At 39.0% G+C, this 15,334-nt stretch overlaps 1 protein-coding gene across 3 annotated transcripts in view; it reads right to left on the minus strand.

The window, feature by feature from the left end:
* SLC12A6 (solute carrier family 12 member 6) overlaps positions 1–15,334 on the minus strand; it is a 93,036-nt gene that overhangs the window by 24,689 nt on the left and 53,013 nt on the right. For all 3 annotated transcript variants that reach the window (XM_059705706.1, XM_059705696.1, XM_059705716.1), the window contains 6 exons: positions 7,584–7,678; positions 6,433–6,564; positions 5,428–5,574; positions 2,902–2,956; positions 1,609–1,739; positions 647–888 (listed from right to left, as the gene is read on the minus strand). In XM_059705706.1, coding sequence (XP_059561689.1) covers positions 647–888; positions 1,609–1,739; positions 2,902–2,956; positions 5,428–5,574; positions 6,433–6,564; positions 7,584–7,678 — 802 coding nt within the window. The remainder of the gene's footprint in view (positions 1–646; positions 889–1,608; positions 1,740–2,901; positions 2,957–5,427; positions 5,575–6,432; positions 6,565–7,583; positions 7,679–15,334) is intronic.

The following is a 15,334-nucleotide window of genomic DNA, read 5'->3' on the forward strand; positions in this document are numbered from 1 at the left end:
TCCCTCTCACTTCCTCTCTGAAATCAATCAATATATATATATATATATATATATATATATATATATATATATATATATATATATAGTTTAAGGTATCTGAACTACTTATGGTGTATAATATAATTAATACCCATAGATATAAATACAAATAATGACATTTATTTCTCTTTATTTTATGACTAGGAAGTCCATTATGGCACTAACAGAATTAAAAATTTAATGAATTACAAATATTTAGGTAGGCGTTTAGGTTTCCTTTGACTCTTTATTTTTCATTAATAAAGGAATCCAACATTTTGATACTTTATAAAGGTTGCTGGCAATAACTATACTGTTTGAAAAGCCCTTCATGAATGGTTCAAATATGCACAACCATTATTACAGGGCTTTGAAAAAACCTAATTATCTACTAGTATAGCCAAATGATGGTTACAGCTGCCAGTTCTATGCTTGGTACATAGGGAAGAGTATCAACATGAACAAACTAGGCAGTTCGCTGGGAGGCTTCCTGCCTAGATGCTAACCGGGCTTATCCCAAAGGGAAATTTCAGAGAGACTGTAAAATTGTGACTTGAAATGATCACATCACTAGATACTGTCAATGACTACCCAACAATCATGGTTAACCGAAGAGATAGAAACGTACGGGAAGTGTGGAGGGGCAAAAGACGACTTGATGGCTCCTGCGTAGATAGCCAAGATGGACACAATGACACAGGCCAAAAAAAGTGAGGCGAACTTGTTCACGTAGCGCACGCCGATGAAGACCACCAATACCATGAGCACTAAGAAGGCTGTGCCATAGACACGCATGTTATTTAGCATGGCTGCTGATTCCTTGAGTACATCATCGCTACGGAAGATGGCAGCCCGGGGGACAATGTATACCTGTCAAGCAATAATGGTAAAAATTTAGGTAATTTCAAAGTAGGCAAGTAAAAGGATGTTGCAGTTTGATTTGATTTCACAAAGGAAAGCACAGCTGAGACGGACAATGGCTGGATACTTAGCCAAATTTCTATTTGGATCTCGAACACCTACAGAAATGATGGATATCAATGATTCTTTTAAGTCTACATGCTATTCTGAATACCTATATTTCCAAATGGAAAAAAGTAATACATTAATAACATATTCAAAGGGTTACATAAAATAATTATAATGATTACTTTGAGGACTACTTCTGCTTATCATTAATTTAAATGGTAAAAAATATATCCCAGTAAATAAAGAAATGAAACACATTTTATTTCATTGGGATAAAGATATTTTAAAAAACACTTTATTTTACTTTTTCCCCATTGGCACAAATCTTCCTTGGAGACTAACTTCTTGGTTGAGGTAAAGGGGTGGGGGTGACTGGGTAGAGGGGAAGGAGTAGGCAGACAAAAGATGCCCTCAACATTTTTGCTCATATCCACACTTGGAGGCCAAGTGTGAAGTGAAATACAGCAAGGCGCAATAAAGCAAAGTGAAATAAAATGAGGTTAGCTGATTACAATCGATCACTTATAGCTGCTCTCTCAGAAGCCTTGACATCAAAGAACAACGTAAATCCAAACCTGTATTATTATCTATACTGTAGAACACAATTAAGTGATTACTCACCAGAAAAATTTCAATGGCACCAAGGATATACATGGCTGCTGCAAATGTGGTTCCAAGATAGAAGCAGAGGCCAACAGCTCCACCAAACTCTGGGCCCAGTGCCCGGGAAATCATGAAGTATGAGCCCCCAGCTAACACACAAAGAACAAGGTGATCAAGATAAAGAAAGTACATTAGTAAGAGGTATGTGAACAATCATAAGTAAGAAGAATAAAAATACGCATGAAGGATAAATATTTGAGGCTTTTGAAAATGCTGAATGTGATAAAAAGTAGATTTGCTAGTGGGGAGTAAAATATGAAATCTTTATGGTAGGATATACTGCACATTTAATGCTCCATGGCAGTGGTCGGCAAACCGCGGCTCGCGAGCCACATGCAGCTCTTTGGCCCCTTGAGTGTGGCTCTTCCACAAAATACCACGTGAGGGCACGCACGTACAGTGCGATTGAAACTTCGTGGCCCATGCACAGAAGTCGGTTTTCGGCCTGGGCGAGTCTATTTTGAAGAAGTGGCCTTAGAAGAAGTGGGGGGTGTCGGTCGGTCGGGCAACGGGAGACAGCGGTGCAGGTAGGCCACAGGATACGCAGCGTGAGGGAGGCGCGCGTGATTCATGCACGAGTTGAGTGAGCCAGTCAGTCAGCAGTCTCATTGTGCAGTGGTTAGTGCTAGTCGCGTCGTCCGCAAATCGCGCGCGGGTGACAAAAGTACCTCCTCGAAGCATAAAGTTACCTGTATTTTTCCAACCAGCTGCAAATCCTACAGGTATTTTTGTCATCAATTTGAGAATTGTAATTATTTTGTGTTGGTGGCTTTATTATTATAAAATGAGGACGTTTTTAGCAAAGGCCAGCTTAGGAGTACCCTAAGTAAGTTAATAACAATGCACCTACCTATATAGTTTAAGTTTAAAAAATTTGGCTCTCAAAAGAAATTTCAATCGTACTGTTGATATTTGGCTCTGTTGACTAATGAGTTTGCCAACCACTGCTCCATAGGAAGCAGAACAATTTGTAAGTATTAGAAAAATATGAATATTTACTGCAGGCATGAGATAGCCCAATAAAATATATTCTAACTAAAGGAAGCTAAGGATGCAACAAAAATGAAAAATTCTACACTAGAACATAAATAAACTTTTAAAGAAGATATCCTAAATTCAAATAGTATTAGTGTCCATGGCCAACAGATTAAAATAGGACTCTATTCCTCGAAAGTTTACACTTCTGGCCTTCACGTCATAAACACACAGTAACCACTGACAATCCCTGACATCTGCGCTTAGCCTACTGACCTGGCACCACTCCATTAGTTGCAATGGCACTCATAGAGATAGCAGTCAATATTGTCTGTAAAGAAAAAGAAGGGAGAAGATTGTTACTGTATAAAAGAGAACCTTCTGTACTATTTCCCATCTGTGGACCTGAGAGAACTTACCTCTACCTACTTTTATGAAGGGAGTTACCTGTCATACCCAATGGCATGGAAATGAGATGATGTGGCTCAACTCATTACATAAGTCACACTATTACCTGGAATATTCTGTTAAAACTAGAGGCCCGATGCACGAAATCTGTGCATGGGTAGAGTCCCTAGGCCTGGCCGGTGATCAGGGCTGATCGGGGCCTTCTGGCTGCCAGCTGGGGCCTTCCTTCATTCTTCACTGCCCCCTAGTGGTCAGTGCACGTTGTAGCAAGCAATCGAACTCCCAGTCTCCCGGTTGAACTCCTGAGGGGACACTTTGCATATTAGCCTTTTATACATATAGATGCCCCTACATTGTAATCAGTAGGTTAGCTACTACTGAGAACCACTGATCTCCCCTGGATCTCCTAAACAAGTTGGAAAACAAATTAGAAACTGAGTAAAGGCTGGCTACAATAACAAGAACAATATTCAGTAAGGAAGGGAACTACTGAAGACTTCTGAGCTCATGGGCACTGTATTTAAAAAATTTTAATATGTTTTTATTGATTTAGAGAGAGGAAGGGAGAGGGAGAGAGAAACATTGATGAGAGAGAATCATTGATTGGCTGCTTCCGGCATGCCCCCTACTGGGGATCAATCCCACAACCCAGGCATGTGCCCTGACCTGGAATCTAACCATGACCTCCTGGTTCATGGGTAGATGCTCAACCATTGAGCCACACTGGCCTGGCAAGGAATATATTTTAAAAACATTACCTGGTAGCAGAGTATAGCATGGACTGTAGATAGGGAGTGGATGGAGGCAGTGTGACCTGTTAGTAGGCTATCATAGTAATTCTGTGAGAGCAAAGGACTGCAGTGGTAGAAGTGGAAATATAAAGGAAGGGTTGAATGTAAGAGATTTCAGAGGAAGATATGATTAGTCTGGGTAGCTAACTGGGTGTGAGAGGCAATCAGGGAGCCAAATATGGCACTGAAGTTTCAAGACTAAGAAACTGAAAAAAAAAAAATGATGGTGCCATTAATTTTAACTTGTTAATGATACAGATTATGACTACTTGCCCTGCTCTGAATAGCACTCTGAGCATGAAGCACATGGAGGGTATAATGGTGATAGTAATAAAAGAGGTCAGTTGCTAGTTAAATAATAAAATAATTGTTTTTTACCCTCACTAGAGGATATATTTATTGATTTGAGAGTGAGGAAGGAAGACAGAGAAAGATAAAGAGAGAGATAGAGAAACATTGATGTGAGAGAAATATTTGATCATTTGCTTCCTAGTACACACCCAACCGGGGATTGAACCTGCACCCTAGGTATGTGCCCTGACCGAATCGAACCCACAACCTTTTAGTATACAGGACGATGGTCCAACCAACTGACCTACCTGGCCAGGGCAATAAAATAATAATTTTTTAAAATATATTTTTGTATTGATTTCAAAGAGGAAGGGAAAGGGACAGATAGAAACATCAATGATGAGAGAGAATCATTAATGGTCTGCCTCCTGCATGCCCCTCACTGGGGATCGAGCCTGCAATCCGGGAAATGTGCCCTAACCAGGAATTGAACCGTGATCTCCTGGTTCATAGGTCAACACTCAACCACTGAGCCACACTGGTCAGGCAATAAAACAATAATTAAAAAATAATCTATCAACTTATAATAAAATTGATAGATGTGGCTGGGAAACATAGATAAAAGGAGTTTAGATTAAAGGAAGATTAAAATGTTCTCAGTATGGTCCTGAGACACATACCTGGTTTTCAGGTTCGATCCCCAGTCAGGGAGCGTCACGGGAAGCAACCAATTGATGTTTCTCACTCACATTGATATTACTCTCTTTCTCTCTCCTTCCCTCTCTCTAAAAAAAAAAATTTTTAAAAAATCAATAAAAAGCATATCCTTGGGTGAGGGAAAAAATGTTCTCAGGAGAGGAGACCTGGAAAAAACAACTGAATTTCTGGGGAAGAGAAAATGAATGAGACTTCAAAACAGAACAAACACTCGTCACCCCAAAACAACGATCAGTTCTGTTTCTCACCACTCTACTGGAGTAGTACACCCCATGTTCTAACACATTTTCTGTAACAACATTGGTGCTATCAAGCTCAAATGGTTGGTATTCTGAATCCTTTGTAGGCTGTATATTCTACTTCCTGTAGAAGACTTCCATTATAATTTCTAGTACATCTTGTTATAGATATAAGCAGTGAGTAACTGACACTAAATAACTGAAAATCCTTTTGATTTTCATATCAAAATAATCTCTCTTGTTGAAATTAGTCTTTCCCTAGTATTGTTTGTTTTATTCCCAAAGAGGTCAAGTGCATATACTCCCGAGCAGTCGCAAGGTTCCAGGTGGTCTCCAGGAGCCACCTCTGGACTTACACAGCAGCAACAAATAAGGACAATTGCAAAGGCCTGAAGAACTCCAGCTGTGCCCACCACCCACGTAAGGCGTAGAAACAGGATCACTCCAAAAATATTTTGTAGACATGGGAGGTAGACACCCATGAAGGTACCCATTTGGGGGGTCTGAAAAGAAAGATGTTGACAAAAGAAAAAATTACAAAGTTATTTAGAAAAGATGACTTAATCTTTTTACTTTTATATGAAGACTAGTTTCCTAAACTACCACATTCATCTCAAAGCAGAAATAATGTTTAATAAATACCCTGAAAGAGGCACATACAAAATCTCCAACTTACAAATGTCTATCACCATACCTTTTATTATTCCTCGAGCTATACATTTTTACCTTTCAAAGATCCCCACATGTGTTTACATAGGCATTTGACCACAAATAAACTTCAAGTGCACCCCAACAAATTTAAAAAGTTCTGTAGTTCAAAGCTGTTAACTTTCTCTTTTCATTTAAAAATGGACTAATGGCTTGATCTTCAAAATTTGGTATAAATCCTTCATTGTAGTTGGTAAAATAAAGATCTAAGTGTCCTTTTACCCTTGAACAACCAAAAACTAACTTGTAATATTATTCTGTATATATTTTATCATTTTGATAAATAAGAATGGTATTTGGTCTTCATGGCTCAGTCCTCACATTAGTTAGGGACCTGCTCAAATATCATCTTAGCCTCTCTAAAATAGTAATGCCCTCTGCTCTGGCTCCCTTGCTGGCCAACAGCCTCAATCTCTTTATCCTGCTTGTATTTTCCTTAGATCATGTATCATCATAGTTAAAACATCTTAAGGACTGTGACAATGAGATATTGTGAGTTCTTTTTGTGCTATGAACCTAGTGCCCGGGACAGTGTTGGCAAATATCAGGCATTCAATAAATAGCTATTCTAGAGCAGAAATTGATGCCTTGGCTATTCATCCGTTCGTATATATGAGGCGCTTTTTATTTATCCTTGTTTTCCAAGGCCTCACCTTGGTGGGCTTCTTTTTCCCTTCAGTGATGTTCTCTGCCTCTTCATGTTCCTTTGCTCCTTGAGTCAGATTAGTGTAATTAGCCATGCGGTTGAGGAGAGAAGACACCTTTGGTCTGGTGTCCATTTCTTCCTATAAAACCAGAAGTATGGTAGAAATGAGTGATGAAGAACACACTGGAAATAAGCATCAAAAGGACTGCTCTACCAGAAAATTGCAAAATGAGAAAATATTTCAAAGGTAAATATTAAAAGACGATTTATTAATGAGATTTTATTTCCCCCAATACTAAAATATCACACTTAATCAGGCCTACATAAATCCGTATAAAATTCTTAAATGAAAACCTTTTGAGTCTTCCTAATAGATTAACTTTGCAGTAAAAACAAAATCATGCTGGCCCCTACAGACAGTGTAACCTTGTAAAAAACATTGATAATAAGATCTTTAACCAGAATTCTCTCTTTCTTTAGGCTACCAGCATTATATTAACTTATGGCTATTATTTATAGCACCAAGAATAGGCAGGTCAATAGAAAAACTTTTGTGAGTGAACCAAATATTCACCTCAGACCTTTTCTTGAAGGAAGCTGAGAGAAAATATCATTTAAAACACAGGCACACTGAGAAGTGTTTAAAGCCAAACAAAGGCAGTGAGTGGACAGAAATGCAGGAATAAAATAGGTTCCTTTCAATACCCCAATTGCAAAGTCCATGCTCTTAGATAAGACACATGGGTCTTCTGACTCTAGCAGCCTGCTTCCTACACTGGTTTTGGTTAGCAGTTTGAAGGTAAATGATAGTCTCCCCAAATGCAGAGCTGAAAAATACATTATTTTATACTTAGAAGATAATTCCAATGTAAACATTTAAATCCCAGCTGAATTTGATAGCAACGTTCTCCATATGCCTGTGATGTCAACATTCCTTTTCTATTTCATAGGAATTTGATTTAATTAATGGTTACCCATTAATTAGCATCATTAGATTATAGATTAAATCAACCACAGTGACAAGCTGTAAGCATTGTAGTTTAACAATTAGCTATTGAGTTATCCAGCCTGTGCTGTTTTAAAACTGAATGGGGTAGAATACAGCTATCTTGAAATCTCAGTTCCTAAACTCTGTCCTAGTTTTCTCCCAAATATTACCTCAAAGAGTGCCAAGTTTTTATCAAAATATTCATCTCCTTCTTCATAATTGGAATTATTGAGATAAGCATTTCGAGCTTTCTTACGGCCATCATCTGGGGGAAAAAGTAAACCAAGTTAGTTTCTCATTGGTATTAGCAGGATATACCAGTGGACAGGCAATTAAAGATGTTGTTTTCATTGTGAGTATACGGAAGTAACAGGAGACAAAATAAAACAAAACAAAACCCAAAAAAGGCATTTCAAGAAGCAATAAGTTCAATAATATAGGTTCTGCGATAGATTATGACTGCGGAGGGAAAGGACAACTTCAGGTAAGATCACTGGTGTGCTGGTAAGCAGGCTCTCCAGAATTTAAAAACAAAAATTACTGACTTCTAATAGTTGACAATTTCTTTGGTGGAAACACTCACATGCCAATTTTCAACTACTCATGTGAAGTTACTGAACATGGTTTTGGGAGAAGATGCATGCAAACTGACTCCCATGAGCTGATATGAGCTGGCTGTAGCATGCCTTTGGCAAAGGATGGTCAGGAAAAGCCTGCATTTCAGGCACACAGAATACCAATTTTAAAAGATCCTAAAGTAGCCCTAGCCAGTTTTGCTCAGTGGGTAGAGTGTCAGCCTGTGGACTGAAGGGTCCCAGGTTCGATTCCAGTGAAGGGCACATGCCCGGGTTGCGGGCTCGAGCCCCAGTAGGGGGCGTGCAGGAGGCAGCGGATCATTTCTCTTTCATCATTTATGTTTCTATCTCTCCCTCTCCCTTCCTCTCTGAAATCAATAAAAATCTATTTTTTTAAAAATCCTAAAGCAGAAACTATTTTAATGGATTCATAAAACAGAACAGGTAACATGGCTCAAGTAGACAGGAATGGAGAGAATAGTTAGAAAGATAGGAAGAAGCCAGACAATGTAGTTAGCAAAGGATAGTTCTCCCAAATCTATTTATTGCATAGTCCGTCCTTTTCCCATTGAACTATTCTAGATAATAAAACATGATGGATGGGGGTTAGGACCAGGGAGAGAGTGATATGAGAGTGTGCTGTTATTTCCTTTATTTATGGGACAGGAGTAATTTAAGTAGATGTTGGTTTTTGTTTGTTTTTTGTAAGAAAAGATTTAAAAAGAAGTAGAAAAAAGTGGGAAAAACGGAAATAATAATTTAGGATAACAGAACGGTTCATATATATCAATAGTACCAATAATTATAACAATGCAAATAGACTAAATTCACTATTTAAAACAAAGATTGACAGAATGGATAAAACAAAATCCAGGCATATATGGTTTACAAGAGACATAATACAAGGTTATGCAAGGATTGAAAGCAATGAACAGAGATATTTCAGGCAAATACTAACCAAATGAAACCTAATGTAATTTTATTATCAGATCAATTTTTCTTTAAGAGAAAAACTTTAGTAGGGGTGAGAAGGTAGCCACGTAACAAAAGGCTTAATTCACCAAGAAAATATAACAATTTTGAACATACATCTATTGTTGTTGCTTTCTACTTTTAAATATATTTTTATTGATTTCAGAGAGAAAAGGAGAGGGAGAGATAGAAGCATTAATGATGAGAGAGAATCATTGATTGGCTGCCTCCTGCACGCCCCCGACTGGGGATTGAGCCTGTAACACGGGCATGTGCCCTTGACCGAAATTGAACCCAGGACCCACAGGCCGATGCTCTATCCACTAATCCAAACCGGCTAGGGCATGTTGTTGCTTTTTAAACATAAAACAAACTTGTCTTAGTAATTTTATTTATTATTTATTTTTGTTAATCCTTACATGAGGATACTTTTTCCACTGATTTTTAGAGAGAGTGGAAGGGAAAGGGAGACAGAGGGAGAGAAACATCTATGTGAGAGAGACACATTGATTAGTTGCCTCCTGCATGAGCCCTGACCAGGGCCAGGGATGGAGCCTGCAACCAAGGTGGGTGCCCTTTATCAGAATTGAACCCGCAACCCTTCAGTCCACGGGTTGATGCTCTATCCACTGAGCCAAACTGACTAGGGCATCTATTGTTTATAGTTATCTCTTTCCGTGTAACAAATTACTCCCAAACTTAGTGGCTTAAACAACACAACTTATCTCAGTATCTATGAGCTAGAAATATGGGGATGGTTTAGCTGGGCCCTCAGCTTCAGTAAGGCACCAATCAAGGGTCTGCCCAGGACTGTGGTCTCATTTGAAGGCCTTGGGAAGATCCACTTCCAACCTTACATCGTTGCTGGCAGGACTCAGTTCTTTTCAGGCTTTTTGGCCAAAAGCCTCCATTCCTTGCCATGTGGGCCTTTCCAAAGGACAGCTTACAACATGGCAGCTAGATTCCCTCAAAGCAAGCCACCAAAGAGAGCCAGAGAGAGTGCAAGACTGATGTCCCAGCCTTTTTGTAATCTCATTACAAAAGTAACATCGCTTTTGCCATATTCTATTAATTAGAAGGAGTCATTAAGTCCAGTCTTCACTCCAAGTGCAAAGGATTATACAAGGGCATGAATACCAGGAAGAAAGGAGCATTGGCTACCAATAAAAAAGCTGCCTACTCCATCCATCCATCCACCCACTCACCCACTCATTCATGCCTCAAATATTTGAGGCAAAAATGGATTGAACTATAGCAAGAAATTGACAAATTTACCGACACACACAGAGATTTTTAATATGTTTCTCTCAATAACAGATAAAGCAAACAAAATAAGCAAAGTTAAAGAGATTTGAATAATAATAGAGTTCATCTAATGGACATTAGGAGTTCTACATCCAAAATTAGAGAATATAAATTTTATTAAACATACATGGAAAATTTATTACAAGCTATGTACTAGATCTTAAAGACTGCATAAATTTCAAACAGGTATAATATAGTCCATGATCTTGATCAATAAAAACAATTTAATAAAAATTTAATTATAAAAGTATACATTTTAAAATCTTTGCAAGTTTAGAAATAAAAAAATACTGCTAAACAATTCAAGGGTCAAAGATTAAAATACTTAAAAATTGAGTGACAATGAAAACACTACTTATTAAAACCTGTAGGATCCAGCAAAAGTAGTAAGAAGAACAAAAATTATATGAGCTAAGACCCTATTTCAGGAAGCTAGAAAGACAGCAGAATAAATCCTAAGACAATAGAAAGAAAAAGATAATGGTAACTATACTAGCTGTCTTTGGGTTTTCTGCTTTAGGCAGATCTCTTGTACACAGAAAATAGTTGTATTTTAAAAAATCTGACAATGTCTTTTTAATAATTGTCAAGTTTAGTCCATCAACTTCAGAGACTGATATATTTGGACTGGATTCATTCTCATTTTCTTTCTCTGGATTTTTTGGTTTGTTTTTCCTTAATCCATTTTTTCCTCTATCCTATCTTGGAGTTTTCACACTCTATTTCTATTCTTTTCATAATTACTCTTGAAATTTTACCACATATTTTACTTTAAAAAACTGTTAAGTAAATTAAACAATGGCTTGTCATCTTCCCAAACAACAAAGACTTTCAAATGCTTCAGTTCAAACTCTCTCCTCTGGACTCACATAATATTATTGTCCAATATTTCCAGTAGTCTATTTTTTTTTACTCAACAAATAAGACACTAACATCATTACATAGAGAAAATATTGACTTGGGCCAAGGGCCATGTTCACCATTTCATTTGTTCAATATTCTTTGTTGCATTTCAGAACACCAGTCCTCTGGGATCTTTAGAATTCCTTTAGAGGAGGGTTCCTCAAACTCAGCACCATGAAATTTTGAACCAAATAATTATTTGTCGTGGGGTAACTGTCCAATACAGTATAGGGTGTTTAAGAGCATCCCTGGCCTCTACTAAGTAGATGTTAAATGTTACATAATCTCAGTAGCAAAAATAAAATGTCTCTATTTCCAAGTATCACTTAGGAGGCAAAATTATCCCTTCAGTCCGCAGGCCGGCGCTCTATCCACTGAGCCAAACCGGTTAGGGCCAAAATTATCCCTAGTTGAAAACCACTAGTTTAAAGCAAGTCTTATGGTAAAAAATGTCCTCAGCTTTTATTTACCTATAATTGCCTGTATTCTGTCTTTCTTCCTGAGTGTCTTGCTAAGCATAATTCTAGGATAATTTTGTTAACACTTTAAAACATTATTTGTTATGTTTTGCTATTGAAAATACTTCTGTCATTCTGTTGTTCTCTGATAGTGTCTTTTCTCTGTGGCAGCTTTCAAGATCTTTCTTAGGTGCTGTGCAGTTTTCATTAAGATATATCTAAGTGTGGTTTTCTGCTGAACCGGTTTGGCTCAGTGGATAGAGCGCCACCTGCAGACTCAAGGGTCCCAGGTTCGATTCCGGTCAAGGGCATGTACCTTGGTTGCGGGCACATCCCCACTGGGGGGGCGTGCAGGAGGCAGCTGGTCGCTCTCTCTCATCGATGTTTCTAACTCTCTATCCCTCTCCCTTCTTCTCTGTAAAAAATCAACAAAATATATTTTAAAAAAAGATATATCTAAGTGTGGTTTTCTTTTTGTTCATAAACACTCTTCAGTTGTTTCTAATGTTTATTTCTAATCTACTCTCCATTTGTTATATACCAATAGCTATCTATTTTCTCTTTAGAAGTTCCATTTGTTTTCCTTTCCTCTACAGTCTTTCATTCCTGAGTATGCTCATCTTCCTTATTGCATCCTTCATTGATTTGCCATTTAATAATTTTGTATCCAAGACTCAGGACTACTTCAACCCTCTTGAGGGTTACAGGAGCAGGAGTCCCAGCTTCAGCATCCTCTTTCCCTGCTGCTCAATAGGCTTACAATAGTGTTGCTATAAAAATATGGCCTCAGAACATTCCTGCCCATCCTGCTGCCTGCTGGTCCAAGCCACCTCCTAGCAGCTCTGGCTCCCCTTGCTACAGTCCTGGCACATCAACGTTTGGAGCCATTCTCGTCTCAAGTTTCAAGTATAACCAACTTGACTTTCAGACATTCTGGTCCTCACTGTTTCTGGCCGAACTCCCATTTGCTTGCTTGCTTAAATTTTAGGGATGGAAGAATGTCCCTTTGTCTGCATTTATGAGACCCACGATGCCTCCAAGATTATCCCACCAAAGGCCTACTTGTATGGTTGTAGAATGGGAGGGTCCCATAGAGCTCCTGGTCAATTAGGCAAGGAACAAAGCTCTTGTTAGAAGTGATTAACTGACAGGCATAAAATCAATCAAGCATAAAATCAGGAGTGGTTATAATGAAAGGCACTGATCAATTCTTGGTAAGAAATGCTGCTTCAGATAGATGTGCAGCCTTCAGAAGTCTGGGTAACTAGTGTTGACCCCAGGAAATTTAAAATGGAATGAGAGTTCTAAAGTCTGAACAGCAGATAACCTTACTCTGCAAAAACGAAGAACCGAATCCATATGGGGAGGCTGTTTAGGATTATCCACAATTCTAAGATTCCTCTGGAGCAGTGGTTCTCAATCTTCCTAATGCCACAACCCTTTTATACAGTTCCTCATGTTGTGGTGACCCCCAACCATAAAATTATTTTCGTTGTTACTTCATAACTGTAATTTTGCTACTGTTATGAATCGTAATGTAAATATCTGATATGCAGGATGTGTTTTCATTGTTTGCAACACACAGGTCTGGAGGATACCTACTGAGACTGGCCTGTTATGCCTGAATTAAACAGCCCATAGAATCACTATTATGTGTTTTTTTCTCATTTTACTAGTCAAATAATGCTGATATTACTGTGCAACTCACTGCTGGGTGTTTCTTTGTACAATTTAAATCAGCGGTTGCCAACCTTACGGACCTCATGGACCACTGATTGGCGACTGCTGCTCCAAAGGTTTCCTTAAACCAGTGGTTGCCAACCTTTCAGACCTCACAGGACCACTGGTTGGCAATCGCTGATTTAAATGAAAACTGATAGGAATGCCATTGGTTCTACCGAAGACTTCGGATTTCCATTTTTTATCGTATACATTTTTTTTTCAAATAGAATGTCCTGTTCTTTATAAAAAACTTTAGTTTTGTGGTGCTATTACTTCTATAATGTTGCTTTTGTCAGTTACTACTTACATTACAGTTTGGCCTTAAAGTGAGTCTCAGATTCTTATCTGCCTGATCTTGTTAAATAGCCTTTTGCTGGTCTGAGCTAGGCAGGAGAACAGTAAATGTACTTAATTTCCCTTGGCACAGGCTTGGGCTTGAATTATGTGACTATATGAACATGAAAGATTATCTCAAATGGCCGAAACCGGTTTGGCTCAGTGGATAGAGCGTCGGCCTGCGGACTGAAGGGTCCCAGGTTCGATTCCGGTCAAGGGCATGTGCCTGGGTTGTGGGCATGTCCCCAGTGGGAGATGTGCAGGGGGCAGCTGATTGATGTTTCTCTCTCGTCGATGTTTCTGACTCTCTATCTCTCTCCCTTCCTCTCTGTAAAAAATCAATAAAATATATTTTTAAAAAAAGATTATCTCAAATGCTATAAATTATGTTTTTGATTATTTTAAATCTTATTTTTCAATTCCAGTTTATAGTCAATATTGTTTTGAATTAGTTTCAGGTGGACAGCATAGTGATTAGATAATCACATACTGTCAAAGTGTTCCCCTGATATTTCTAATACCCACCTGGTACCATACACAGTTATTACCATACTAGAGGCCCGCTGCATGAAATTAGTGCATGGGTAGGGTCCCGAGGACTGGCCGGCCATCAGGGCCAATTGGGGCCTTCCTTTCCTGGCTGCCAGCTGCCAGCCGGGGCCTTCCTTCGTTCTGCGCCACCCCCTGGTGGTCAGCACACACCATAGCAAGCGATCGAACTCTCAGTTGGTCAAACTCCTCAGGGACAATTTGCAATTATATAGGATTATTGACTACTAGTGTCCCAGTGCACGGATTTGTGCACACTGAAAGGAAATTAATTAGAATATTTTAATATCACTATTCGCCCTTTCCCTATAATAGAAGTGTCAACCAAATTCATGACCGACAATGACAGGTGGAAACACACGTGTGACTGGCTCCAGCGAGAGCTTTATATATACAGTATAAACTTAGCTAAACTTTTTCCAGCCCAGTGAAGCACCCCAACTTCTCTTTCAGGTAATTGTCAGCAACACAGCAGTAAGTATCAACATGAAGCAGATTATTATTGTAGATCATGCAGGGAGAACAAAGGGTAAAATATTTAACTGCAGCAGTGTTTGACTATATTCTGTGCAGTGAGAAAACCTGATGTCATTTTCAAGTTCTACCATTTCTTAATTCTTTTCAGTCAGGTTTCTAAACTTTCTAAATCTCTGTTTTCCAGCTAATGAAAAGAGGATTCTACTGAGTCTCCTATCTACCTACTCTAGGACTTCTGTGAGAATCAAATGAGATGAGGCACATGAAAATGCTTCACAAACATTTGGTTAAACTGTGAAATGTTTGCACCTGGCCTTAAAGCAAGTTGTGTTCCTGGGCTGAAGAAACTCCAAGGAGGCTCATCACTAGGGAGAGGAAGCCAGGCATTGCTATGTGACGTCATTACCCGGCGCCCACAGTGACCGTTTCTGGGCTAAGCTGGGCTGTGGGCCACATTTTGTGCCATGGGGTCTTGGCAGCGTTGGCTGCGATTTGGTGGGGTGTCGCTCCAGGGTGATGGCGGGGCCTGTGTCCCACTTGGGGGAAGCCGAGTGTTGGTTTGTTGATGCCAGGTCCACAGTGTGTTTCTTTTTAAATGGCCAGTGCCCGTCGTGGCAGCTCCTG

The sequence above is a fragment of the Myotis daubentonii genome, chromosome 1 (assembly GCF_963259705.1).
Source record: "Myotis daubentonii chromosome 1, mMyoDau2.1, whole genome shotgun sequence".
NCBI lineage: Eukaryota > Metazoa > Chordata > Mammalia > Chiroptera > Vespertilionidae > Myotis > Myotis daubentonii.